Source organism: Stomoxys calcitrans, chromosome 4 (assembly GCF_963082655.1).
Source record: "Stomoxys calcitrans chromosome 4, idStoCalc2.1, whole genome shotgun sequence".
NCBI lineage: Eukaryota > Metazoa > Arthropoda > Insecta > Diptera > Muscidae > Stomoxys > Stomoxys calcitrans.
In genome coordinates, this window is record NC_081555.1 from 111,558,145 (window position 1) to 111,584,398 (window position 26,254).

The 26,254-nt window shown below is 35.7% G+C and overlaps 1 protein-coding gene and 8 non-coding genes across 10 annotated transcripts in view; 8 read left to right on the forward strand and 1 right to left on the reverse strand.

Annotated features, from left to right (window-relative positions):
- Window positions 1-26,254, reverse strand: part of LOC106091912 (tyrosine-protein phosphatase 10D) — a 457,577-nt gene that overhangs the window by 19,962 nt on the left and 411,361 nt on the right. For both annotated transcript variants that reach the window (XM_059368144.1, XM_059368143.1), the window contains exons 4-7: window positions 8,835-9,116; window positions 2,602-3,699; window positions 2,112-2,543; window positions 951-2,041 (exon numbers count right to left, since the gene is read on the reverse strand). In XM_059368144.1, the coding sequence (XP_059224127.1) occupies window positions 951-2,041; window positions 2,112-2,543; window positions 2,602-3,699; window positions 8,835-9,116 (2,903 nt within the window). The remainder of the gene's footprint in view (window positions 1-950; window positions 2,042-2,111; window positions 2,544-2,601; window positions 3,700-8,834; window positions 9,117-26,254) is intronic.
- On the forward strand, window positions 18,258-18,328 carry Trnag-gcc (transfer RNA glycine (anticodon GCC)). The gene has a single exon. It is a non-coding gene; the product is annotated as a tRNA-Gly (tRNA).
- On the forward strand, window positions 18,595-18,665 carry Trnag-gcc (transfer RNA glycine (anticodon GCC)). The gene has a single exon. It is a non-coding gene; the product is annotated as a tRNA-Gly (tRNA).
- Window positions 19,084-19,154, forward strand: Trnag-gcc (transfer RNA glycine (anticodon GCC)). The gene has a single exon. It is a non-coding gene; the product is annotated as a tRNA-Gly (tRNA).
- On the forward strand, window positions 19,369-19,439 carry Trnag-gcc (transfer RNA glycine (anticodon GCC)). The gene has a single exon. It is a non-coding gene; the product is annotated as a tRNA-Gly (tRNA).
- Trnag-gcc (transfer RNA glycine (anticodon GCC)) lies at window positions 19,670-19,740 on the forward strand. Its single transcript has one exon. It is a non-coding gene; the product is annotated as a tRNA-Gly (tRNA).
- Trnag-gcc (transfer RNA glycine (anticodon GCC)) lies at window positions 20,257-20,327 on the forward strand. Its single transcript has one exon. It is a non-coding gene; the product is annotated as a tRNA-Gly (tRNA).
- On the forward strand, window positions 20,777-20,847 carry Trnag-gcc (transfer RNA glycine (anticodon GCC)). The gene has a single exon. It is a non-coding gene; the product is annotated as a tRNA-Gly (tRNA).
- Trnag-gcc (transfer RNA glycine (anticodon GCC)) lies at window positions 22,582-22,652 on the forward strand. The gene has a single exon. It is a non-coding gene; the product is annotated as a tRNA-Gly (tRNA).

Sequence of the window (26,254 nt, forward strand, 5' to 3'; positions counted from 1 at the left end):
TTTAAGTCGATCTAGCCATGTCCATCCGAGCGTCCCTCAGTCTGTCTGTCGAAAACACGCTTTCGAAGGAGTGAAGCTAGCCGCTTGAAATTTTGCACAAATACTTCCTATTAGTGTAGGTCGGTTGGGATTATAAATGAGCCATTTCGGTCCATGTTTTGATATAGCTTCCATATAAACCGATCTTGGATCTTAACTTCTTGAGACACTAGAGGGCGCAATTCTTATATTTGGCTAAAATTTAGCATGAGGTGTTTTGTTATGATTTCCAACAACTGTGCTAAGTATGTTTGAAATTGATACGTAATCTGATATAGCTGTCATATTAACCGTTCTGGGCTCTTGACTTCTTGAGCGCAATTCTTATCCGATCTTGAATCTTGACTTCTTGAGCCACAAGAGGGCGCAATTATTATTTGGCTGAAATTTTGCGTGACGTGTTTTGTTTTGACTTCCAACAACTGCGCCAAATATGGTCAATAACCTGATATAGCTGCCATATAAACCCATCTGGGATCTTGATTTCTTGAGCCTCTAGAGGGCGCAATTTTTATCCGATTTGGATGAAATTTTGTACAACGGTTTCTTTCTCTCTCTCGGTCTATATATTCTGATACAGCTCCCATATAAACCGATCTCCCTAGTTCACTTCTTGAGTTCTTAAAGGCCGCATTTCTTATTCAAATTGGCTGAAAATTTACACAATGACTTCTACTATGGCCTCCAACATTCAATTCAATTATGATCTGGTCCGAATCGGACCGTAACTTGATATAGCGGACCGTAACTTTAAAGCATGGCAATTCTTTTATTTTATTCTTTGTTTGCTTTAAAAGTGATACCGGCAAATGAACTCGACAAATGCGATCCATGCTGGAGGGTATATAAGATTTGGCCCTGCTGAACTTAGAATGCTTTTACTTGTTTTTTTTTTTAATAATTCTACTTACCGGTCCATTTTGATCAGAGAAATAGTTTTTACGGAAACGTATTTGTATCGTTGATGAACTACGATATACTTCTGTGGGCACCACTTGAGTTGCTGGTTTAGGCGGCGCCAATATAGGCATAGTTTGTTTGTACTCCCTCTCCGGGCCATAACCAATAGACGTCTTAGCTTGAATTTTGAAAACATACGTTTCTCCAGGTTTCAGATTCTTTATAGAACCAGTCGATTCGGATGAATCAAAATCTAAAGTTCTTCTTTCGGAGGCATTATTCACATTCATATAGGTCACCGAGAACTGGCGAATGACACCGTTGGCTTCACTCTGTGGCAATAACCATTCAAAGAGTATCTCGCTGGGTTCCACATTAATGGGATGGAATCTTTCTACTCTTCCTGGTACCGCTTCATTGGTACTGAAACTAGCCGATAAGGGGGAACTGCTCCTCAGTACCGATGATTCGGTACCTGAACGTACCACCACAGTGAAAGTGTAGTTACGATGGGGTTTCAAATCTGGTATGGTAATCTCATTGCGATTGGTTATGTTCTGGGCTAGAATATTGTCTGCTGTCAGATATTGCACATCGAAATCATTGAATTCTCCTTTGGGTATATCCCATTTTAGGGAAATTTCAGTATCTGTAATATTGGTAGCATGTAACTGGGTTATGGGCTCGGGGAAGAGACGATCCTGTCTTTGTATGGGTAAACTAGAAACACCACCACTAACAGTCCAAACGGTGATGTTGTACAGACGTCCTGGGATCAGGCCGGTAAATGTGACCTTACGATCGGTGTCATTGGCCAGTTTTTCTTTATCCTTAATTTCGGGATCTCCCAAGGAGAAACGATAAATATCGAATTTCGAAGAAGACTGAGGAGTGGGTGTATAGGAAAGGGTTATGGTGTCTCGCTCATCTTCCTGTTTATCATTAACCACCACCACCTCGGATTGTATGAGAGGCATGGTGCGGGTGGAAAGATGGGTGGTGCCCGAAAATATGCCATAGGATGTGGTTTGTATGTCAAATTTGTATTGCACTCCCGGCATTAAATCGCCAATAAGGACTCGTACAGTGGAAATGTCATCGGCTGTGGCATAGGAGATAAAAGAAAAAAATAAATTTTTGCAAAACCTATTTAAGAGTCTTGAGGAACTTACTGGATTTGTTTTCGGAAACATTTTTGGTCTGGGCCTTGGAAGGATTATCCGTAGGCCACCATTTTAGTATATACGATTCTACTCTTCCCTCAGGTTTAGGCCATTCCAAAGTGATGTTGCGTGAGTCGACCAAAGGTATAATATTGGACACTGGATTAGGTGGCACTGTGGTGTTGACCTCTTGTGGATTAGGGCTTTCGACACCAAAACTAACGCTATTCACTTGTATGGTGTACTTTTCACCCTTGGTCATATCGGTGATATCGGCCTCAGTGGAGCGTACACTGGGCAAACGCACCCATTGTTGTTCACTTTCAGTGCGATAGCGTATATTGTATTCGGTAAAATCGCTATTTTCGGGAGGGGACCAATGGGCCAATACAGAATTGCTGCGTACCGTTTCTATGGTCAAATTGCGGGGAGGATTGGGATCTGTAATAGAAATGTGGTATTAAATGTTCTTTTTTTAATTAAACCATTCAATACTTACAGACTGCTTGGAAGTAGGCGTGAGGCTCACTTCTTAAATCATGACTTACAGCAAATACCTTAACCTCATATCCCGCTCCTGGATGCAGATTTTTAATAACCAAACGAGATTCTTTGGTGAAGACGGTTCTGACTTCCGAGGTGCCATTGCGTGAGTATAAAACCTCATATTGTTCTTGCTTTGAGTTGACATCACTCTTCCAACTTATATTGAGACCCATTTTTATACTCTTCAAATCTTCAATGATGGGCGATGAGGGCCGTGTCACCACAAATATGGTGGTCTCGTTCGAATCCATTTTCTTCGATATGGCTTGCACCGATACCGAATAATTTCTTCCCGGCAAAAGGCTTTCCAAATTGAAACGATTACGTTCGGTGGTTAAGGTGCTGGTGTCGCCATTGAAAGTTTCCAGCTCATGATATACAATACGATATTCATCCTGGGTGGAGGCTGGATCAGGTTCCCAGGTTATAATCATGCTATTGCTAGAGTCATCGTTAAAGGAGCGTAAATTGCGTACCGGCAAAGGTCTTAAGGTGACATCTCCGGTGGCAGGCCAGGAGGTTACCTTACCGGAGACCGTCTTAACAATCACATTGAAGGTCTTGCCCGGCTCAGCTATGTCTCGAAAATCAAAGAAAGCAATGGGATCATCGGTACGCGGCACTGTAGACTGCCTACGCGAGGTGGCCAAGGATACCTGATATTTATCGAATTCGGAGACTCCCTTGGGAGCCTCCCACAGCACCCGAAATGAATTGGACGTTATAAAGTCTTTGTCAAAGGTAACATTCAGCGGTCTCAGCGGCACAGTGCGATATTGAGCGGTGGTAGGCAAAGAAATCTCATCCTCTGACATGGTTTGCACCGATATATTGTAGGCTCTACCTGGCACCAAGCCCTTAAAGGCCGCCTGAGCTGGGCCTGGTGGCTCACCCTCTTTTTCCACATACAAAACACTTTCCAAGGCATCTGGCGGTTCTATAGAGACCTTGTAATGTGTATAAATGCCGGCAGGATATGGCGGCTGCCAAAGGACCAGCAATGTGGTTTCATTACGAAACCAAACAATGAATTTACCCGGTGTATTGGGTTCTACAGCAGCATACAGGAAGGACGACAACGGCATTCATGGCAAAATGTTTGGTTGAAGGATTCGTGAGGAGAAGGAGGATGTATATATGAGAATTGTCGATGATTTTCGTTTGATGATGATGTGAAGGCGCATTACAAAAACATTTTTTTTGTTGTTCAATGCAATTTTTGTTTGTTTTTTTTTTGTTTTTATACAAAAAGTAGAAAGAAAAAAAGGGAAAATTGTTTTTCACATGAGTTTCGCTGTAAATGTAGTTGGTGTTCGTATGTAGAGAATGGGAGAAAAAATAAATGAAAACTCCCTGGTGAATGCATATTTTTGCTATAATTCCAAAATGAAGGAATTCAGCCAAAACCAAAAATATGATACAAATATACAAAGGGGTTAGTGGGTAGTAGTACACATATGAGACATTCTACAACAAATAAGGAGATTTAAAAATAGTTACAAAACACCTCCATTAAAATACAGTTTTACAAGAAATACCATTATTGGTTTATTATAGGACATTTTGAATAAATTTTTGCCAAAATTTAGTTGTATGGGAAACTAGCTGAACCGGGCCCGCTCCGCTCTACTCTCAAATACCATTTTTTAACCCTATATTGCCATTGATCTAAGGGGATTTTATAGGATGAGGCGTCCCCCAAACACTTGGCCCCAAAATTGGTTATCAAACTAGTTTTCTTATCTCAAATACCTCATTTGAGCAACAAAATGCCATGGTTGGAAAATTTTTACTATTTGGGGGGTGTTTTGGTCCCACATTTGGATATCAGAGTCGTCTTCTACTCCCAAATGCCATTATTTGAGCTCCATACTGGGATGATCAGTAAATAATTGCAGATTGTGGGGTGTTTTGGGGAAAGGGGTAGACCCCCAGAAAATTGGTCCCGAAAGTTCATATGGGTCCCACATTGACATGGTCGGTAAATATACTTCATTTAGGGCTATTTTGGGGAGTACGGGGGTCCCCCAAACACTAAGCTTTAAAAATATATCAGCATTATGCTCTACTCTCAAATATCATTTATATTAACCCCATATTGCCATTGGCCTCAAAATTGCATAACAAATACGTTTGCTAATCTCAAATTCCCCCACAGTTGAGCCACATATTGACTGATCAGTAAATAAGTCCTGTTTGGGGGTGTTTTGGTGAAGGGTTGAACCCCTAGAAACTTGGACCTAAATTTGGATATCAAATTCGTATTCTACTCGAAAATACCTTTCATTTGAGTCCCATATTGCCATAGTCGGTATATATGTCCAATTTAGGAGTATTTTGGGGGTTGGGATGGTCCCACTTGGTCCGATAATTGGATATTAGATACGTTTTCTTATCCTAAATACCTTCCATTTGAGTCCCATATTGCTGTGATTGGTCTAAATATATATTTGGTAGGTTTAGGGGGTGGGGCGGCCCCCCTAGGTACCCCATCCGTAAGTGGGAGGCTCTTACCCTAATTTTCAGAAACGCCAGATCTCGGTGATGGGAAGTGCGATTTTAGCGAAATTTTGTGTGCTCTCTTATAGTAACCTTAAAATAAAAAATGGTTATCCAAAGTTCGGATGTGGTACCTAAAGGGATCACCCCACCCGCTAAACCTACCGCCCCCTTTCAGATATCAAAAAAAGTAGTACCCTATTTGAAAGTGAGTGAAAATTTCATGAAAATCGGTTCAGCCGTTTTTGAGTTATAAGGAACACACAAACAAACACAAATTGATTTTTATTTATAAGTTTTTGTCAAAATTTAATTTTTATAGCCAATTTTATCAACATTTTGTTATAGAAAATTTTGTCAAAATTTCCCATAAAATTTTGTCAAAATTTATTTTTAATATGAAATTTTTTCAAAGTTAATTTTTTTTATAGAAAATTTTGTCAAATTTACTTATTACAGGAAATTTTTCATACTTGTTATAAAATGTTGTCAAAATTTACTATAAATGGGATCCTTTCTGAAAATTTACGATTTGTAGAAAATTTGACATTTATAAAAAATATCAAAGTGTATAAGAAATTTTTTCAAACTGTACTTTTGTAGAATATTTTCCAACACGCATAATTTTTTCAAAATTTTACTTTTTATAGACCATTTTTTCAAAATTAGCTCTTCAACAATTTGTTCGATTATTTTGATTTGCTGTGGAAAGCCCTATATTCATAAATGGTTATATAGGATATCTACACCGCTTTTTGGCGCATTCCAAATCTGATTGAAGTATGCTAGTTGGAAACATTCATGCAAGGATGCAAGCGTTCTTTCATGCACCACCCATACCAACCAAAACGCTTTTACAACAACTTCATGATAGCTGTATTATATTGAATGTTAAATGAATGTTAGTAGACAGAGAAGCAATGTGTGGGGAGCAGGATATTGGTTGCTCACATACATAACAGGATTTAACAATACGAACATAAAATTTAAATTGACTTGGGAAAAACTGAAAATGGATTTTTTATGTTTTTATATTTTTTTTGTCTGTAATATTATACATACAAAAAAAATCTGTGGGTACTGTAATGATAGCCAAATAATAGACATAAATTGGTATGGATATTGTATGAAAAAATACTCACACAAACAAGATAATAATACTCAAATTAAGAGGATAACGCTTAAATGCATGCCAAATGTTATTGAGGAAAATCGAAAAACTAAAAGGAGGAGTACATTGCCACGGGGAGTGAATAAAGAAATTAAGGTGATTTAAGTATATACGTCGAATTGTTATTTTTATAAATTAAAATAAAAAATAAAAAAAGTTGACAGAATTTCCAAAAAAAAAAATGTGTAATAATATCTAAAACTAGTACTATTTGAACAAATTAAAAAAAAAATAATTTTGAAAAATATTCTATAAGTATTTTATTTTGATTAAATTTTCTATAACTGGTAAATGTTCTACAAAAGGTAAACTTTGACAAAATTTCCTAAAAATTAAAATTTTGACAAAATTTCCCATAAAATGTAAATTGTGCAATATTTCCTATAATATGTAAATTGTGCAATTTTTCCTATAAAAAGTAAATTCCGACAAAATTTCCTATAAAAGACATTTTTACAAAATTTCCTATAAGAAGTAAATTTTACAATATTTTCCTATAAGAATTAAAATCATCTACAACAAAATTTCCTTGAAAAAGTAAATTTCGACAAAATTTCCTATAAAAAGCCAATTTCGGCAAAATTTACTAAAAAAGTAAATTTTGTCAAAATCACCTATAAAATGTAAAATTTGACAAAATTTCCTTTAAAAAGTAAATTTTGACAACATTTTTTGATAAAATTTTCTAAAAAAAAGTAAATTTTGACAGGATTTCCTATAAAAATTTAATTTTGGCAAAATTTCTTATTAAAATTAAATTTTGGTAAAATTTCCCACAAAAATTAAATTTTGACAAGATTTTCTTAGAGTAAATTCTGACAAAATTTCCTATAAAAAGTAAATTTTACAAAAATCCTACAAAAACAAATTTTAACAAAATTTTTTATAAAAAGTAAATTTCGACAAAATTTCCCATAAAAGTAAATTTCAACAAAATTTCCCATAAAAGTAAATTTCGACAAAATTTCCTATAAAAAGTAATTTTTAACAAAATTGTTTATAAAAAGTAAATTTTAACAAAATTGTTTATAAAAAGTAAATTTTAACAAAATTGTTTATAAAAAGCAAATTTTAATAAAATTTCCTATAAAAAAGTAAATTTTGACAAAATTTCCTATAAAAAGTAAATTTTCACAAAATTTCCTATAAAAAGTAAATTTTGACAAAATTTCCTATAAAAAGTAAATTTTGACAAAATTTCCTATAAAAAGTAAATTTTGACAAAATTTCCTATAAAAAGTAAATTTTGACAAAATTTCCTATAAAAAGTAAATTTTGACAAAATTTCCTAAAAATAGTAAATTTTGAGGGAAAGACAGACAGACAGACAGGCGGACATAGCTAGATCGAAAGTGATTCTAAGTCGATTGGTATACTTATAAATGGGTCTATATCTCTTCTATTTGGGTGTTACAAACAAATGCACTAAGTTATAATACCCTGTACCACAGTAGTGATGTAGGGTATAAAAACGTACTATTATCAACATGTTACTTTTTTACATTCCATCAATGGTATATAGCATACAAATTATTATTATCTACAGCAATATTTGTTAAAGTCTACATAAGCATATACGATGATAATATTAAAGCTTTACATTGCTATGTACTACTATTTGTACAAGAGATAATGAATACTGAGCGGCAAAATGATCAAATAAACTCAATTAAAAATGCAAAATTAATTGAAAGGGGAATAATAATATGTACATTTAATATTATTAAATATTTCATATTTATTTAAGAAAAAATAAATTGTTGTTATAGAGTATATTGTTTTTAAATTAACAAAATTATAATTACATTCATTCATTAAAGTAATAAAAAAAAATATTTTTTTTATTATAATTTTGTTTATTTAGTTTTATATATAGACAGCAAGACTTGATTATGGGTAAAATAAAATTTAAAAATAGATCAAATTTAATGGTTTTCATAGTATGCCTTTATTGTTTACCTCTTAAAATTTTAATATCCAGTAAATCTTTATGCCGTGTTCTCCGTACTTTAGTGTTATTTGTGTTTGCATTATTGAATAATTGAGGGTTTTAAAATTCATTAAAAATTCAGTTATGTATATTAGAGAGAAAATGAAGGGAAGATTATTTAAAAATTTAATTAGAATTTAAATAAATTAGTTACAATTGCCACACCACAAATGAAAATTTTCACACCACAACATAAACAACAAAATCAACCAAACAAAAAAAAACCCCGACTTAATGAAATAAAAACAAAAGCCATAATAACATAAATATGAAAAGTCCCAGCCACAAAATAAGCCAAAAGTGTAAATAAACACAAAATGGCGTAAATATGTTGTGATTTTATAGGAATTAGTTATAAATCATCATCATCATCCTTTACCCGAAAACAAATTAAAGCTTAGTGTGAAGCAAAAAATGGTATTAAATAATTTTTGTTTCGGTTTTTTTTTGCTAATCATAAATCATTTAAATGAACATTTATTCGGTCGCTTAGTTGTATCGTCCTGATTATCCTTGCGTGACTTACTTGTAGTGAAATTACGACTGGTATAGGCAACCGACTCTTTGCCATCGTAGATGGTGTAGGCTTGCACCTGATATGTGGCACCCGGTGTTAGTTCTTTGGCACTGTGTTGGAATGTTGTATCATTGACATTGAATACGCGATTATATGAACTGGAGGCTTCGGAGAGGCCCACAACTTTGATCTTAAATGCTGTATAATTGCCCTGAGTGGGTGGTGACCATTGTATAATGGCATTTTTACTGCTACGCACCTGTACGGATAGATTTGAGGGTGGGTCGGGAGCTGGAAATAGAAAAAGGGAGGAAATAAAATTATTGCTAATTATTATTTAATGATTTGACATGGCATTATTCTTCATGGCAACAATTTTTTTTTAAACTAATTGACAATATGAAATAAATGTATACAAGTTTGGTCATACAATGCGATTACTGATTTAAGTTTTTGTGCTAGATGGTTTCATCATTCGCAAGTTAAATTTCGCACAAAATTTCAACGTTTTTTTGGAAAACTTTTCTAATAAACTTTTTATTCAAAATTGCTTTGATTCACAACACGGAGAGAAATTAGTCTGCTGATATCAGCAAACACTGTCTGCTGATATTATATTAAAAATTCAAAACTTTTGAATGAATACATAAAAATTTGTTTGAACTTCTAAACAATAATTGAGGCATTTGTAGAGATGGGTAAATACCCAACAAGGTACCATAACTCCCAAATTTCATCGAAATAGAATGAAAATGCTCCTTTTATTGGCTCATTACACTATATCGGAAGATCGATCTATATGGCAGCTATATCCAAATATGGTCCGATCTGGAACACATTTAACAGGAATGGGTACGGGGTCTACCAGGACACACTGTGCCAAATTTCATCGAATTCGGGTAATAAATGGATTTTTTATGGCCTCAATACTCTATATCGGGAGATCGGGGGGTCGGTCTATAGGGCAGCTCTATCCAAATATAGTCCGATCTGGACCACACTTCAAACTGTAGGAGTCTACCAGAACTCACTGTGCCAAATTTCAACGAAACCGGATGAAAAATGACCAATTTATTGCCTCAAGACTTTAAGTCTAGAGATCGGTCTATATAGTGGCTATATATAACCAAAATCCAATTTTATGAGATCTGAAGATCAGGTTATATACAATACAAAGAACAATTTTTGGCAAAATTTTATATACCCAAGATATCTGCAAAATTATAAATACCCAGCTTTTGGGTATAAATGGGTAAATACCCGGGTTTTTACCCAATTAACCGGGTTAATACCTTTTGGGTATTTACCCATCGCCCATCTCTAGGCATTTGCTATATGTTAACAAAAAATTTGCCAATTTTAGGCTTTAATTTTGTTTAAAAGCAAAACTGTAACAGCAGTAGTTATTCTTTTTGCTGTTATTTAAATTCGTTCAAAAATTAACCAATTGTAAAAAAATGGAAAAAATTTTACGTTATATGCTTTATAAATTGGAAAATAAGATGGAATATAAACATTTTTGAATTACTTATGAAATTTTTGAGCTGTTTTTAACTTTTCACCATTTGAAAGCAGCAGAAATTGTTTGTTGTTTCAGCAACAAATTACTGCTGTCCCATTTCCACCAGACTTTCTGCTGTTTTGTTTTTACATTTTTGCTGTTTTTACTAACAAATTTCTCTGAGTGTACTATCTGATACCGTCTCATTATACCCTACACCACTTCTGTGGTACAGTGTATTATAACTTAGTGCATTTGTAACAGCCAGAAGGAAGAGAGATAGATAAGTATACCGATCGACTCAGAATAATTTTCTGATTTGGTTTAGCTATGTCCGTTTGTCTGCCTTTCCGTCTGTCCATGTTAATTTGTGCACATAGTACAGGTCACAGTTTTCATCCGCTCGTCTCAAAATTTGGTACAGGCATGGTTTTTGGCTTAGATACGAGGCCTATTGAAATTGGAAAAATTTTTTTTCAGATTTGGATATTGCTCCCATGAATACAATATATTCGCCCGTAATAAGGCAATAAAATGGCCATTAGCTAAACGATTCTCTCGAAATTTGGCAGGAAGGATTTTCTTTTGACTCCCGACATTACTGGTGATTTTCATGGAAATCGGTTCAGATTATATATAGCTGCCATATATGTAAATCGCTCGATTTTCACTTCTAGAGCCACTGCAAGCGTATTTATTGACCAATCTTGCCAAATTTTGCACAACGCTTGCCTCGAAGACTACCAAAATATCTGAGAAGTTTGCTCGAAATCGGTTCAGATTTAGATATGCAGAATAAAACAAGTAAAAGCGTGCTAAGTTCGGCCGGGCCGAATCTTATATACCCTCCACCATGGATCGCATTTGTCGAGTTCTTTGCCCGGCATTTCTTCTTAGGCAAAAAAGGATATAAGAAAAGATTTGCTCTGATATTAGAGCGATATCAAGATATGGTCCGGTTTGGCCAAAAATTAAATTATATGTTGGAGACCTGTGTAAAATGTCAGCAAATTCGAATAAGAATTGCGCCCTTTGGGGGCTCAAGAAGTAAATTAGAGAGATCGATTTATATGGGAGCTGTATCGGACTATAGACCGATTCAGACCATATTAAACACGTATGTTGATGGTCATGAGAGGATGCGTCGTACAAAATCGGCAAATCAGGCAAATCGGATAATAATTGCGACCTCTTGAGGCTCAAGAAGGAAAGATCCCAGATCGGTTTATATGGCAGATATATCAGGTTATGAACCGATTTGAACTTTATTTGACACAGTTGTTGAAAGTAAGAATAAAATACGTCATGCAAAATTTTGGCCAAATCGGATGGGAATTGCGCCCTCTAGAAGCTTAAGAAGTCAAGTCCCCACATCCGTTTATATGACAGCTATATCAGGTTATGAACCGATTAGAACCATACTTGGCACAGTTGTTGAATATCATAATAAAATACTTCGTGCAAAAATTCATTCAAATCGGATAAGAATTGCGCCCTCTAGATGCTCAAGAAGTCAAGACCCAAGATCGGTTTAAATGACAGCTATTTCAGGTTATGGACCGATTAGGACCATACTTGGCACAGTTGTTGGATATCATAACAAAACACGTCGTGCAATATTTCATTCCAATCGGATAAGAATTGCTCACTCTTGAGGCTCAAGAAGTCAAGACCCAAGATCGGTTTATATGGCAGCTATATCAGGTTATGGACCGATTTGAACCATACGTTGCACAGTTGTTGGGTATCATAACAAAACGCGTCGTGCAAAATTTCATTCCAATCGGATAAGAATTGCGCACTCTAGAGGCTCAAGAAGTCAAGACCCAAGATCGGTTTATATGGCAGCTATATCAAAACATGGACCGATATGGCCCATTTACAATACCACCCGACCTACACTAATAAGAAGTATTTGTGCAAAATTTCAAGCGGCTACCTTTTCTCCTTCGGAAGTTAGCGAGCTTTCGACAGACAGACGGACGGTCGGACGGAAGGGCATGGCTAGATCGATATAAAATGTCGCGACGATCAAGAATATATATACTTTATGGGGTCTCAGACGAAAATTTCGAGTAGTTACAAACAGAATGATGAAATTAGCATACCCCCCATCCTATGGTGGAGGATATAAAAATATATTTAGATATTTACAAATTAGATAGGGATTATTTAATAACCCATTTAAAAACATCCGCCAAGGTCCATCAAACTTAGTTCAGATTTGGATATAGCTCCCACATTGTACTTATAGGGTAAGGTAGGGTATCATACAGTCGGCACTACCCGAATTTTGCCTTTCCTTAGTGGTTTTGTTTTAAAATAAGTAAGGAAACAAATTATTATGATAAGGAAACAAATTTCCGATATTTTCCATCAACGCAGATTGGCTCAGACACCTTGCGAAGCATCTTTCTCTCAAACACTCCAAGTACCACCTCGTTTTGCAGTTTGCGTTGCAATAGCACATATTTGCCATATTTACACCTTTTGAAAACTATATCAGATACGTGACATTTTCTCGGATATTCTCAAAGGTAGTGTCACATAAAATTATCTTAACTCAAAAAACTCGAAAATGGCCTATGGAACAAGAAAACATTAGGCCGACTATATAACAAAACTGGTACTATCAGTGACTTTTATAGTGCAACTTTTATTTATACCATTTTACTGTCAGACACACTTTAATTGATGACTGACACATAATATCGATGCCGTCGGGATTCGTCGGATCGTGTGTTCCTTGTGCGTAGTGTGCAATGCTCATTCACATCCCCATCTCGTATAATCTTTCTGTCTGAAACCTCGTTTGCCATTGAACAGTTCGGAGAGGTTCTTTCCTATTCTTACACAGGACGTGTATGAGATAGTGTCACCTACATAGTCGTATCAATTTCCTAGGGATGCTTAACTCAGGCATGGCTTGAAATACCTCTGAACGCATAGGGCTGGTCGAAATCGGGTTTGTAGTCAATGAAGAGATGTTAAGGGTTGAGATGTCCTTCTAGTGCCTTTTCCAGAATTTGGCGCAGTGTGAATATTTGGTCTTTAATGAATTCAACAAGACCAAAGCCGCATTGATAGGCCCCAATTGACTTTAGATTTTTATCTATCACACAGTATGCTCTAGCGTATCTTGTATGCGATATATGCGGGAGGAAACTTATTCCTCTGTAGTTGACACATTCTGGAGGTCACTGTAGTGCAGAGGTTAACAAGTGCACTCATGACGATGAACGCAAGGGTTCGAATCCGGACGGGAACATCAAAAACAATTTTCAACGGTGGTTTTCCCCTCCTAATGCAGACGACATTTGTGAGGTACTGTACAATTTGGTATGGACTGCGGCATGTCGTTCGGATTCCGCTATAAAAAGGAGGTCCCTTATCGTTGAGTTTGAACGTGAATCGGACAGCACTCATTGATATGTGAGAAGTTTATCCCTATTCCTTAATAATAGAATGTTCATGGCCAAATTTGTTATTGCCACATTCTACCTTGTCTACTTGATTGTGTACCGGACATAGTAGTAGTAGTAGTAGTAAACTTCTTTATTGAATATTTTCATAAAAATACATTTCTTTTTTACAATTCTAAGAAGTAATTTTTTTTTATAACTTAGCGACAATGTAAAATACGTCTGTCGCATTATATAAGCATTTGCTTATTTAATTGAATTCATTTATTAAAAGTTGCCTATATTTATAGCTCATTTCGAGATAATTTATTAATTTGTGCCAATTTTCTTCTAGTGTACCATCAAGAATGTTGATTATTTCCTCATCGTTCAATATCGGCTTTCCGAATGATATATTCTAAATTCCCGAAGTATAGGACAGATGCCCAGAAAATGTTGCATTGTTTCAATTTCATGCATGTTACACAATTTACATTCTTTATTTAAGACATCGGGATCAAAACTGTTACACCCTAGAGGGATCAATCCACTGCGCGCTTTAAATATCCACACGATTTCCGCTTGAGAGTACTTTCTGTTTAGGTAAAGATGGGATCTGCTTGGGTTTAAATATCTATATATCCGCCAGCTCTGGCTGAATTGTTTTCTATACAGTCTTTCTTCATGCAATCGTTGTTTCATACCACTTAATAAATCATTGCAGAAAGTGTTCCAATTGCCTTGTGAAGACATCGTTTGTGGCCATTGAACGTGTAGGCTTCGAGATAAGTCTTTTAATTCTGTTACCCAAAATATATTTTTTTGGTATATAATCTCCGATAGTTGATTTGGGAGCCTGTTTTGTGTATAGTAATACAAAATTCGCCCCAAATAGTTTAAATGTTTTCCCAGCGTGTATATTTGTGAGTCTTCTACTTCCGTTTCCAGCATTAGTACATAATTTGGTGTAAAACTTGGTACCCTAAGTATTCGCTTCAGAAAATATCCTTGGAGTGCATTAATCTCTTCGAAGTGTGAAAAACCCCAAATTTCGGCAGCATATGTTTGTATAGATCTACAAACGGCTAAAAATAATTTCCATTTAGAATTCATATCTATATCTGCTCTTCCAATGAATTGGTTCCATGTGGCATTAATAGCGTTTTTTGCTTCATTGTTTCTGGTTTGTACATGTTTGTTGAACTTCATTTTCGGAGTAAAGACTACCCCTAGATATTTGAACTCGTTGGAGATCTTAATTTCTCTGCCGTTGTACATCCACCTTTCGTATTTGCTTAATTTTCCTCCATTTCTAAAGACCATAATTTCGGATTTAGCTAGGTTTACTTCCAAACTCCACATTTTGCAGTATATTTCCAGATTATCTATCATTTTCTGTAGTACTTTTATGTCATCTGCTAGGAAAACGATATCATCTGCATACAAGAGAAGTCGGATGTTAATATTTTCCACAAACAAACCACCTTCGATGAACTAGTGCAGGTCATTTACATAGAGGGCAAATAATAACGGCGATAAAAGACATCCTTGTTTTACGCCTTTGGTTGTTTCGAAGTATTCAGATAGCTTCCTGCCGTTCCATACTGCTGACTGCGTGTTGCTGTATATTTTCTCTATTATTGAGACCATTTTATATGATACACCCATTCTAAATAGTTTATATATAAGGGCTTGCCTTGATATATTGTCAAAAGCTGCCTTGAAATCGATAAAAAAACAATATACTTTTTTCCTCTCTGCCAATTTCAAGTGGACGATCGAGGCCAGATTGTATATATTATCAACCGTTGAATAATTTTTCCGGAATCCAGCTTGGTATTCTGTAAGAATTTGATAGTTTTCAACCCAATTATATAGCCTTTCATTTATAAGATCCATAAATAACTTCGCCACACAATTCATAAATGAAATGCCCCTGTAGTTTGACGGCTCGTTTAGATCACCTTTCTTATGAATTGGGTAAATAATAGTTTTTGTGAATACAGGATCAATTTCCCCACTCGAATAAATGGTATTGTATATTCTTAACAGCAGACTATTAAACTCTTCGGTGCCGTTTATGAAGAACTCATATGGTATCCTATCCTCGCCGGGTGCCTTATTTCTTTTAACTTTCACTAGCATTTTCTGCAGTTCCGACATCGTAAAGTGCCTATCGAGATCCATATCATTTTTATAAGGGGGAGCATAGTGAATAAGAGTGGTCTCTTGAGATTTATTTAATAAGTTTTCATAGTAGGATTTAAAGGCATCTGGGGTAATATTTGAGCCCACGAGGTTACATTGGTTACGAATTTCTTTCGCCATTTTCCACCATTCTTTGGAGTTTTTGATGTTATTTAATTTGTTGGCTATTGTATTGTAATACACGGATTTATTGGTACTGCATACAGTTTTGTACTCTTTTTGTGCGACTATATATCGTCTCTTGTCTTCCAAATTCCTTGTTGTCCTGTACACATTTAAGAGCTTAAAACTTTTCATTCTTGCATTATTACAGTTTTTGTTGTACCATTTATTTTTCGGCTCAAAAGGCTTTTTGTGATTAATCAATTTTGAAGCGGATTTCACTATTATTTGGTTAATATCGTTGAGGTTGATGTGATTTACACCAGCGATATTACGTATACTTTCATTTATCTTTCTTTGATAATTATCCTTTTTTTCATCTTTCCATATCAATTTTGCCAATAGAGACATCTTTTCCCCCGTTCGTGAAGTGGGTTCAATATTTATTTTCGTCAGGATAGGGAAATGATCTGACCATACTTTATCTTCCACTCTGAACTCTTCAATCTTTCCCAAAATTTCCTTAGATACCGCGCATATTTCGTTTACTGACTCACCCAATGTCGTAATGTATGTCAATTTTCCATCCTCATCACCCTTCGTTATTCCATTCAAAATAAGCATGTTATAATTATCACATAGTTGTATAAATTTAACACCTTTTTGATTTACAGTTTTATCTCTTGATTTTCTGCAATCATATCCTGAGCAAAAGCTAATTTTATATATTTCTCCGATATTCTGGTTTGTTTCTCCGATTCGGACATTAAAATCACCTATGAGTATAGGGTTTTGTATTTCTATGTCTACTTTGCCAGTTTTTCAAAGTCATTGTCCCAATTGGCAGGTCTTAAGTATTGAGGTATTACGCTGTAAGTATTTTCCATTGTGTACAATTTTAAAAGCGGGGTTTCCCCTATATCAATAACTTCATACGAAATACCAGTATCGTGTAGATGTTTGCTTATACCGATCAAACAGCCTCCAATTGCTCTGCCGTATCTATGAATGCGTGTCGCATGCTTAAAAAATAAATCAAACCCGCTGAAATATGATTTTGCTCTTTCTATTTTGTTCGGTTCAAGGTGCGTTTCCAATAATATAAGAATCTCAAATTGTTTGATATATTGAAAAAAAGTTGGGTACAAATACTTATTTTCTAGGCCATTAATGTTGTACGATAAAATCGAAATATTATACGGTTTAATCGCTTGTGAATTATTTATTAGTTTTTTGGATACGAATCATCATTAAGTTGATAATAATTTAAACAAATAGTTTTTATATCCTCCCCATATAATTTGACAAGTTCTTTTTCTCCATCAGCGTTGCCAGATACAAGTTTGTGATCGGAATTCCATTTAAACCAACGGTCTTTTATTTTTAGCTTGTCTTCTCTTACAACAACTTTATGCTGTTTGCTAACCGCTAAAATTTGTTTTCGAAGAATAAGAAAAGTCTTTTTGTGCTGTTGCTTGTTTGGTATCATATCACGTTCAATAGAGATATCAGAGCCCGACAATTTTTTTTGTATTTCGAAATATCTGTTGTAGAGCATCTTCGTTCTCAAGTTCGGCTATAACTGCCATTTTTCCGTTACGGTCAAAAACTTTGCGGACATTTTTCGTACTTGCCGTTACGTTTAATTTTTCTCTGAACAGTTTTTGCACCTCTTCTTTTGGATTTTTTGCACTTGGTAGGCCTTTAATAAATAACTTACTTGACCTGATTTGATTTTCTAGCCAAGTAATATCCTTTTTATACTGACTATTTTCTATTTTCACTTTACTTAGCTCTTCTTTCAGACTCTGATTCTCTGACTTCAGTGCATTTATATCAGTGCTGATAGCAATTATCTCGCATTTTATGTCTTCTATGTCTGCTTTCGTAGGTAGCGATTTGAGCTTTTCGTCTAAATTGGAGTTAATAGTTTCTTTTATAAGTTTACCGGACATATATAAGTGTACCGGACATAATAGCCTGAGGTTCTAATCATCGGGTATGCGTTCTTCTAGCAGACGAGCTGATGGATGCGCCTTATTAGCGTGTCACCTACGGTCTCAAATAGTTCAGCGGGCAACCGCTAACTCTTAAATCGGATCATTGTTACTCATTCTGTCTAGGCTATATGAGATATATAGCCGATCTACGACTGATACAGTGTAACTTATATTTCTATTCGATTGCCAATTTTCAGCATTTAACGAACTGCTTTCATAAGCATCGGTGGTTCAGTGGTAGAATGCTCGCCTGCCACGCGGGCGGCCCGGGTTCGATTCCCGGCCGATGCAATTAAAACTTTTTAAAAAAAGTTTAAGTTCAAGATGTTAAAAATATTTAAGGCTAGACAAGACAAAGAAATTACTTGAAAATATGATCTCTATCAATATTGGATAACTTACCCTACTATGTCAAAAAAGCTTATATATAAGGGTGGATGTCTTAATGACATTTTGGCACAGAGGTAAAATAAACTCTAAAGTTTATATATTTTTCCTTACTATTAAATTGTTAATAATCTCAATGATGTTGAAAGCGAATCCATCTATTTTTATAAGCATCGGTGGTTCAGTGGTAGAATGCTCGCCTGCCACGCGGGCGGCCCGGGTTCGATTCCCGGCCGATGCAATGTAAAATTTTTGATCTTAGATTGATCAGTTTAAAACACTTAAAGAATAGTGGCAAATGGTTTTATATGTGAAAGGGTTTTTATAGTCTAAGAGCTATAAGGGGTTAAATAGTGGTTTTGCCAAAATGAACAACGGTCAGTACTTTTCACCAAGAGTTTTTTTGTGACTTCAATATTGGACAGAAGTTGAAGGTGGATATCATTTTCTTGTAGCTCCATAAGCATCGGTGGTTCAGTGGTAGAATGCTAGCCTGCCACGCGGGCGGCCCGGGTTCGATTATGAAAGTTTTAATAGTCTAAGAGTTATGTTGGGTTAAATAGTGGTTTTGCCAAAATGATCAGTGCTTTTTGCTAATAGTTCATTAATGACTTCAATATTGGATAGAAGTTGAATATTATTTTCTCGTTGCTCCATAAGCATCGGTGGTTCAGTGGTAGAATGCTCGCCTGCCACGCGGGCGGCCCGGGTTCGATTCCCGGCCGATGCAATGAAAAATTTTTGATCTTAGATTTAACACTTAAAAGAACGGCGGCATGAATGGGTTGATATATAAAAGGGTTTTTATAGTCCAAGAGCTATAAGGGTTTAAATAGTGGTTTTACCAAAATGAAGTACGGCCAGTACTTTTTACTAAGAGTTTTTTATGACTTCAATATTGTACACAAGTTAAAGGTGGATATTATATTCTTGTAGCTCCATAAGCATCGGTGGTTCAGTGGTAGAATGCTCGCCTGCCACGCGGGCGGCCCGGGTTCGATTCCCGGCCGATGCAACGTAAAGTTTTTAATCTTAGTTTGATCAGTTTAAAAACACTTATAAAAATGGTGGCGTGGGTGGGTTTGTTTGCATATGAAAGGTGTTTTATAGTCTGAGAGCTATAAGGGGTTAAATAGTAGTTTTGCCAAAATGAACTACGGTCAGTACTTTTTACTAAGAGTTATTTCATGACTTCAATATTGGACACAAGTTGAAAGTGGATGTAATTTTCTTGTAACTTCATAAGCATCGGTGGTTCAGTGGTAGAATGCTCGCCTGCCACGCGGGCGGCCCGGGTTCGATTCCCGGCCGATGCAGGCAGAATATTTTACTCAAATGTGTTCGAAGAAATGTTACTATTTAATTTGATAAATGGATTTCATAAAATTATTTACTACCTTCGATAATTTTTAACGCATATAGGAATGTGTGCATGTAAAGATTTTGAAAATTTAAAGTATTTGAGAGGTAATGTGTAATATTTGAACTTTTATGTCAATTGTTTGGATTCCATGAAATTAAAAATCCCATTTGTGGCAGTCATTTAATATGTCAATCATTTATTTGTGCACATCAAAACACAATCGGTTTTAGCTATGATTGCCTTTCCAAAACATGAAGAAATACAAAAACAAGTATTCAAGTGTCCACATGGTCATTGGGCACAATTAAAAATGCAAGAGTTAATAGAGTTGAAGTGATAAGAGTCTTGAGAACTGATTTTCTATGTGAACTAAATTGTCTAAAAAAAATGATATGAGTTTATAAAAAATCTACATTGTCTTATAAATATAATGAAGAGTGGCGAGTATTAAACAAAATGTATTGTATAAGCATCGGTGGTTCAGTGGTAGAATGCTCGCCTGCCACGCGGGCGGCCCGGGTTCGATTCCCGGCCGATGCAGCATAATATTTTTGTTGAGAGTTCTATATAAAATTTTTTTGAATCTTATAAAAAATTTATTCTAGTGTGTAAATGTGAATTTCCAAAACTGTTTAACAAATTTCCCGTGTAGATTTAGGCACAATAGGAATGAGGAAAATGAAAATGAAAATGAAGGCAATCCAAATGATTTTTTTTTCTTGATTTTTTGTATAAGGTCACTGTGATCCTATTGTTAGCTTTCATTTGCAAGTTTGTATATATATTTTACTTAAAATGTTAAGCTTAATATGTACAAATATTTGAACATATTTATTAACATATTAAATACCATTAACCCAAAACTAGATGTGTGCTTAAGAAATAAAAACAAATTGTTAAAGACAGAAGTGTGAAATCTTTTGTTTTTTTTTGTACTTTTGTTGTCTATTTTAGCTGCTTCACATATTTGTAGCAGTCTATTTTTATAAGCATCGGTGGTTCAGTGGTAGAATGCTCGCCTGCCACGCGGGCGGCCCGGGTTCGATTCCCGGCCGATGCAAGTTACCTTTTTTAAACATATATATTTCAATTATAAAAATTTATACTCTCCAAACTAAAACAAATATTTATTTCCTCATATGTAGACACTTCATAAAAAAGAAAAATTTATTTCATAAACTATTTAAGTGACAAAGAGAAGATAGTCACTCTAATGGGAGTATTGGATGCATGAAGGTTTGTTTTTGTGTTACTAAAACTATTATCAGACATAATACATTTATGAGCAGACAATACACCAGGGGTAAATGTATGTTTTTATACCTACCACCATAGGATGGGGGTATACTAATTTAGTCATTCCGTTTGTAACACCTCGAAATATTCGTCTAAGACCCCATAAAGTATATATATTGTTGATCGTCTCGACGTTCTGATTCGATCTAGCCAAGTCTGTCCATCTAGCCGCTTGAAATTTTGCACATATACTTAATATTGATGTGGGTCGTCGGGGATTGCAAATGGATAATATCGGTTCAGATATAGCTCCCATATAAACCGATCTCCCGATTTGACTTCTTGAGCCCTTACAAGCCGTAATTTTTATTTGATCTTATGACTTCCAACAACTGTGCCAAGTATGGTCCAAATCGGTATATAACCTGATATAGTTCTCATTTAAAACGATCTCCAGATTTGAATTCTTAATCCCTTACAAGCGGTTCCTTTAACTAAATATTTCTTTTGCAGCAGATACGTCGAGGATGATCTACATTTATATTTGATCTACATCTACATTTTTCAATGATTTTTATACCCACCATCAATGGGCCAAATCGGACCATATTTGGATATAGCTGCTATTTAGATCGATCTGCCGATAAAGGGTCTAATGCCCAGAAATGCTTTATTTTTTATCCGATTTCGCTAAAATATGAAACAGTTTGTAGTTTTAGGCCTCTCGACATCTGACCTAAACATGGTTTATATCGGCCTATATATGGATAGAACTGCCATATAGACTGATCTCCCGAGTAGTTTTAGGCCTCTCAAAATCGGACTTAAATGTGGTTCAAATCGGACTATATTTAGATATAGCTGTCATGTAATTTAAAACGGTGATTTTTTTTAACCTTCCGACATCCGACCTTAATATGGTTCAGATCGAACTATATTTAGATATAGCTGTTACGTAGACCGATCTGCCGATAAGGGGCTCGAAGGCCTTAAAAGCTATATTTATTATCTGATTTCGCTGAAATTTGAAACAGTGAGTTGTTTTGAGCCTCCCGGTATCCGGTCTTAATATGGTTAAGATCGAACTGTATTTAGATATAGCTGCCATATAGACCGATCTCTTCAGAATTGAACAGTGACTTATATTTATTAGATCACTCAATTTGGGTCCATAAGTTATCCAATTTTCACCGGATTGTGACGAAAGGGAGTTTACATATATACCCGAGGTGGTGGGTATCCAAAGTTCGGCCCGGCCGAACTAAAATGCCTTGTTACTTCTTTTTATTCATTTTTGAAAATATGTTGCCATCTAAAGCTTCAAACAACACTTGAATTAGGTGATAAGTGATTTGTATAATGTAAATTTACAATTTTTTAGTTTTAAATGCAGAGGCCATATAAGATGACCCAATTTCACTTCTTATAAATATTCATGCATTTAAGCCGAGTTGAAGATGCTCGTACTTGAGCTATAAATAAATAAATGGGTTGAAAGAAAATTAAATTTAAAATTTTGCCATCATGAGTTATGCATGTTAAAGAAAGCAACGTATAAGCATCGGTGGTTCAGTGGTAGAATGCTCGCCTGCCACGCGGGCGGCCCGGGTTCGATTCCCGGCCGATGCATTCAGTACTTTATTGAAATGAATTAAATATTATTTTTTATACCCTTCATACCTACTGTGGAACAGGGTATTATAAATTACTCAGAATCACTTTTTGATTTAATTTGTGTACAAAGTACAGGTCGAAATTTTCATCCAATGGTCTTGGAATTTGGTACAGACACTTTTTGTCCTATAGACGAAGCCTATTCAATTGGATAAAATCGGTTTTTCGACGACTACCACGACACGCGTACTCAAAAAATCTAATCGGGAAGGGAATGAGTTTTAATGGGGACTGTATCGATTTATAAACTTTGCGGTGGCATTTTAATGACCTTCATTGATAAAATGTAGCTGTGGCAAAATTCAAGCTGATAACTTCAAACGGTATCTTGATTTTGACATACGGACGGACAGATGTTCGGAAATGGCTAGATCGAGCTATAAGGGTACAAACTTTTGTTTTCTTTCGGTATTCACCTTTATCATAATCCTTTTTTAGAAACGGAGGTGGTAAAAATAAATCTAGAGCCAATTTTATGGACTTTTGGCCATGGATTTTAAGCCGATATACTATTTTTATACCTCCACCTTAGGAGGGGGTATAGTCATTTCGTCATTTTGTTTATAACTCATCGAAATATTGATCTAAGACCTAACAAAGTATATATATTCTTGATCGATTCGACGTTCTAAGTCGATTTAGCAATGTATGTCTGTCGAAAGCACGCAGGCCGGTAGGTATTGAAAATGGGCCAAATATGTCAAAGTTTTGGTATGCAAATGCAAATTTTGCCCATGAACATTCCACTAAGGAACAGGGGCAAACTTCTCAAATATCAATGAGTGTAGTCCGATTCAAGTTTAAGCTCAATGATAAGGGACCTCCTTTTTATAGCCGAGTCCGAATGGCGTGCCGCAGTGCGAAACCTTTTTGGAGAGGAGTTTTACATGGCATAGTACCTCACAAATGTTGCCAGCATTAGGGGGAGAAAACCACCGCTAAAAATTTTTTCTGATGGCCTCGCCAGGAATCGGACCCAGGCGTTAAGCATCATAGGTGCGCTCCGGTGGCCAAGTTTTGGTTTAGCTGCCATATAAACCGATCTCGGATCTTGACTTCTTGAGCCTCCAGAGGGCGCAAATCTTATCTGTTTTGGCTGAAATTTTGTATGACATGTTTTGTTATGACTTCCAACAACTGTGCTAAGTGTGGTTCAAATGGAATCATAATCTGATATAGCTGCCATAAAAACCGATCGGGGGTCTTGACTTCTTAAGCCTCTATATTGCGCCATTCTCATCCGATCTGGCTAAAATTTTGCGCGAGGTGTTTTGTTATGACTTCCAATAACTGTGCCCACCATGGTCTAAATCGGTTCATAACCTGATATAGCGGTCATATAAGCCGATCTGAGATTTTGACTTTTTCAGCTCCTAGAGTTCGCAATTATTGGGTTGCCCAAAAAGTAATTGCGGATTTTTCATATAGTCGGCGTTGACAAATTTTTTCACAGCTTGTGACTCTGTAATTGCATTCGTTCTTCTGTCAGCTATCAGCTGTTACTTTTAGCTTGCTTTAGAAAAAAAGTGTAAAAAAAGTATATTTGATTAAAGTTCATTCTAAGTTTTATTAAAAATGCATTTACTTTCTTTTAAAAAATCCGCAATTACTTTTTGGGCAACCCAATATTATCCGATTAAGCTGCAATTTGCATGAAGTACTTTTTTTTTGTCTTCCAACAACAATGTCTAAATCAGTTTATAACCTGATATAGCTCCCATATAAACCAATCTCCCGGTTCTTATTCGATTTGGCTGAAATTTTGCTCAAAGACTTTCACTATAGTCTCCAATATCCAAACCAAGTATGATCTGAATCGGTGCATAACTTGGTATAGCTTTGCTAGCATGGAAAATTGTATCCGTTATCCTTTGTTTGCCTATAAAGAGATACCGGGCAAAGAACTTAACAAATGCGATCCATGTTGGAGGGTGTATAAGACTCGGCCCGGCCGAACTAAGCACGCTTTTTCTTGTTTTGAGCTATGACGTATTCATTAACAATACCCTTGTGTCAAATGTTTTTCCTTAATTTTCTTTTGGTATCCGATAGCGATACCTTGATTCCAAGCATCGGAATCGGAATTTTTGATGACGGCATAAAATGAATACCGCCTGGCCAGAATGAGGCAAGAGTAACTTTAACACTGCTAAAGGACAACAAGGCAGTAGGAGCCGATGGGTAAGTTGCTATATTTGATCGGAAACGATACGACTACTCTGACCAGAAGAACGCATATAATCATAGAATACTATTTTCGGTACACGCATAATTAAACAAGGAAACACATTTTAGCCCGAACACATTTTGAAGGTGGCAATTGGCATTGAGTTATTTGTTCTAGTTGCAAATTGTCTGTCGAATTGATTTTACGTTACGACTACGTTAAGTAAAGTTAAACAAATTAAAGCGTGCTAAGTTCGGCCGGGCCGAATTTTGGGAATCTACCACATTGCCATCCCACACCTAATTTCAGATAGAAAGAAAGAAGATAAATCGGGAGATCGGTCATAACTAGAGATGGGTTTCTACCGGGTAAATACCCAACACTTGGGTATTTATTGGGTAAATACCCAATAAATACCTTTTTTGAATATTTATTTGGGTATTTATAATTATGCAGATATCTTGGGTATACAAAATTTTTTCAAGCAATTTTTGATGATTTCGTATTCTTTGTATATAAACCTGACCTTCTGATCTCATGAAGTCGGATTTTAGTTTTATATAGTCGCTATATAGACCGATCTCCAGACTTAAAGTCTTGAGGCAATAAATTGGTAATTTTTCATTCGATTTTGATGAAATTTGGCACAGTGAGTTCTGGTAGACCCCTATTCATTTCTGTGAAGTGCGGTTCAGATCGGACTATATTTGGATATAACTGCCCTTAGACTGACCTCCCCATCTTCCGATATTGGGTATTGAGGCCATGACAGATCCATTTATTACCCGAATTCGGTGAAATTTGGCAAAGTGTGTTCTGGTGGACCTCTACCCATTCCTGTCAAATGTACTACAGATCGGACCATATTTGAATATAGCTGCCATATAGACCGATCTCCTGATATTGTGTAATGAGCCTATAAAAGGAGCAATTTTCATCCTATTTCAATGAAATTTGGAATATTGTCCAGATTGGCTGAATATTGTCCAGATCGGCCCATATTTGGATATAGCTGCTTTATAGACCGATCTCCCGATATAGAGTATTGAGCCCATAAAAGGAGCATTTTTCATCCAATTTGGTGAAATTTTAAACAATGAGTTCCAAATTCCGGCAAATTCCCTGGTATTTAACAATTTAGGGAGTAAATACCTTTTGGGTATCGCCCATCTCTAGTCATAACACAACTCAACATGCAAATTTTTGGTTAAATCGGGCAAAAATTGCGACTTCCAAGGGCTAAAGATGCCAAATCGGAAATCGGTTTATATGGGAGCTATATCTAAATCTGAGCCCATATGGCCCATTTGCAATCCTCAATGACCTATTTCAACAGTAAGTATCTGCGCAAAATTTCAGGCGGCTAGCTTGTCGCGTTCGACCACTATCG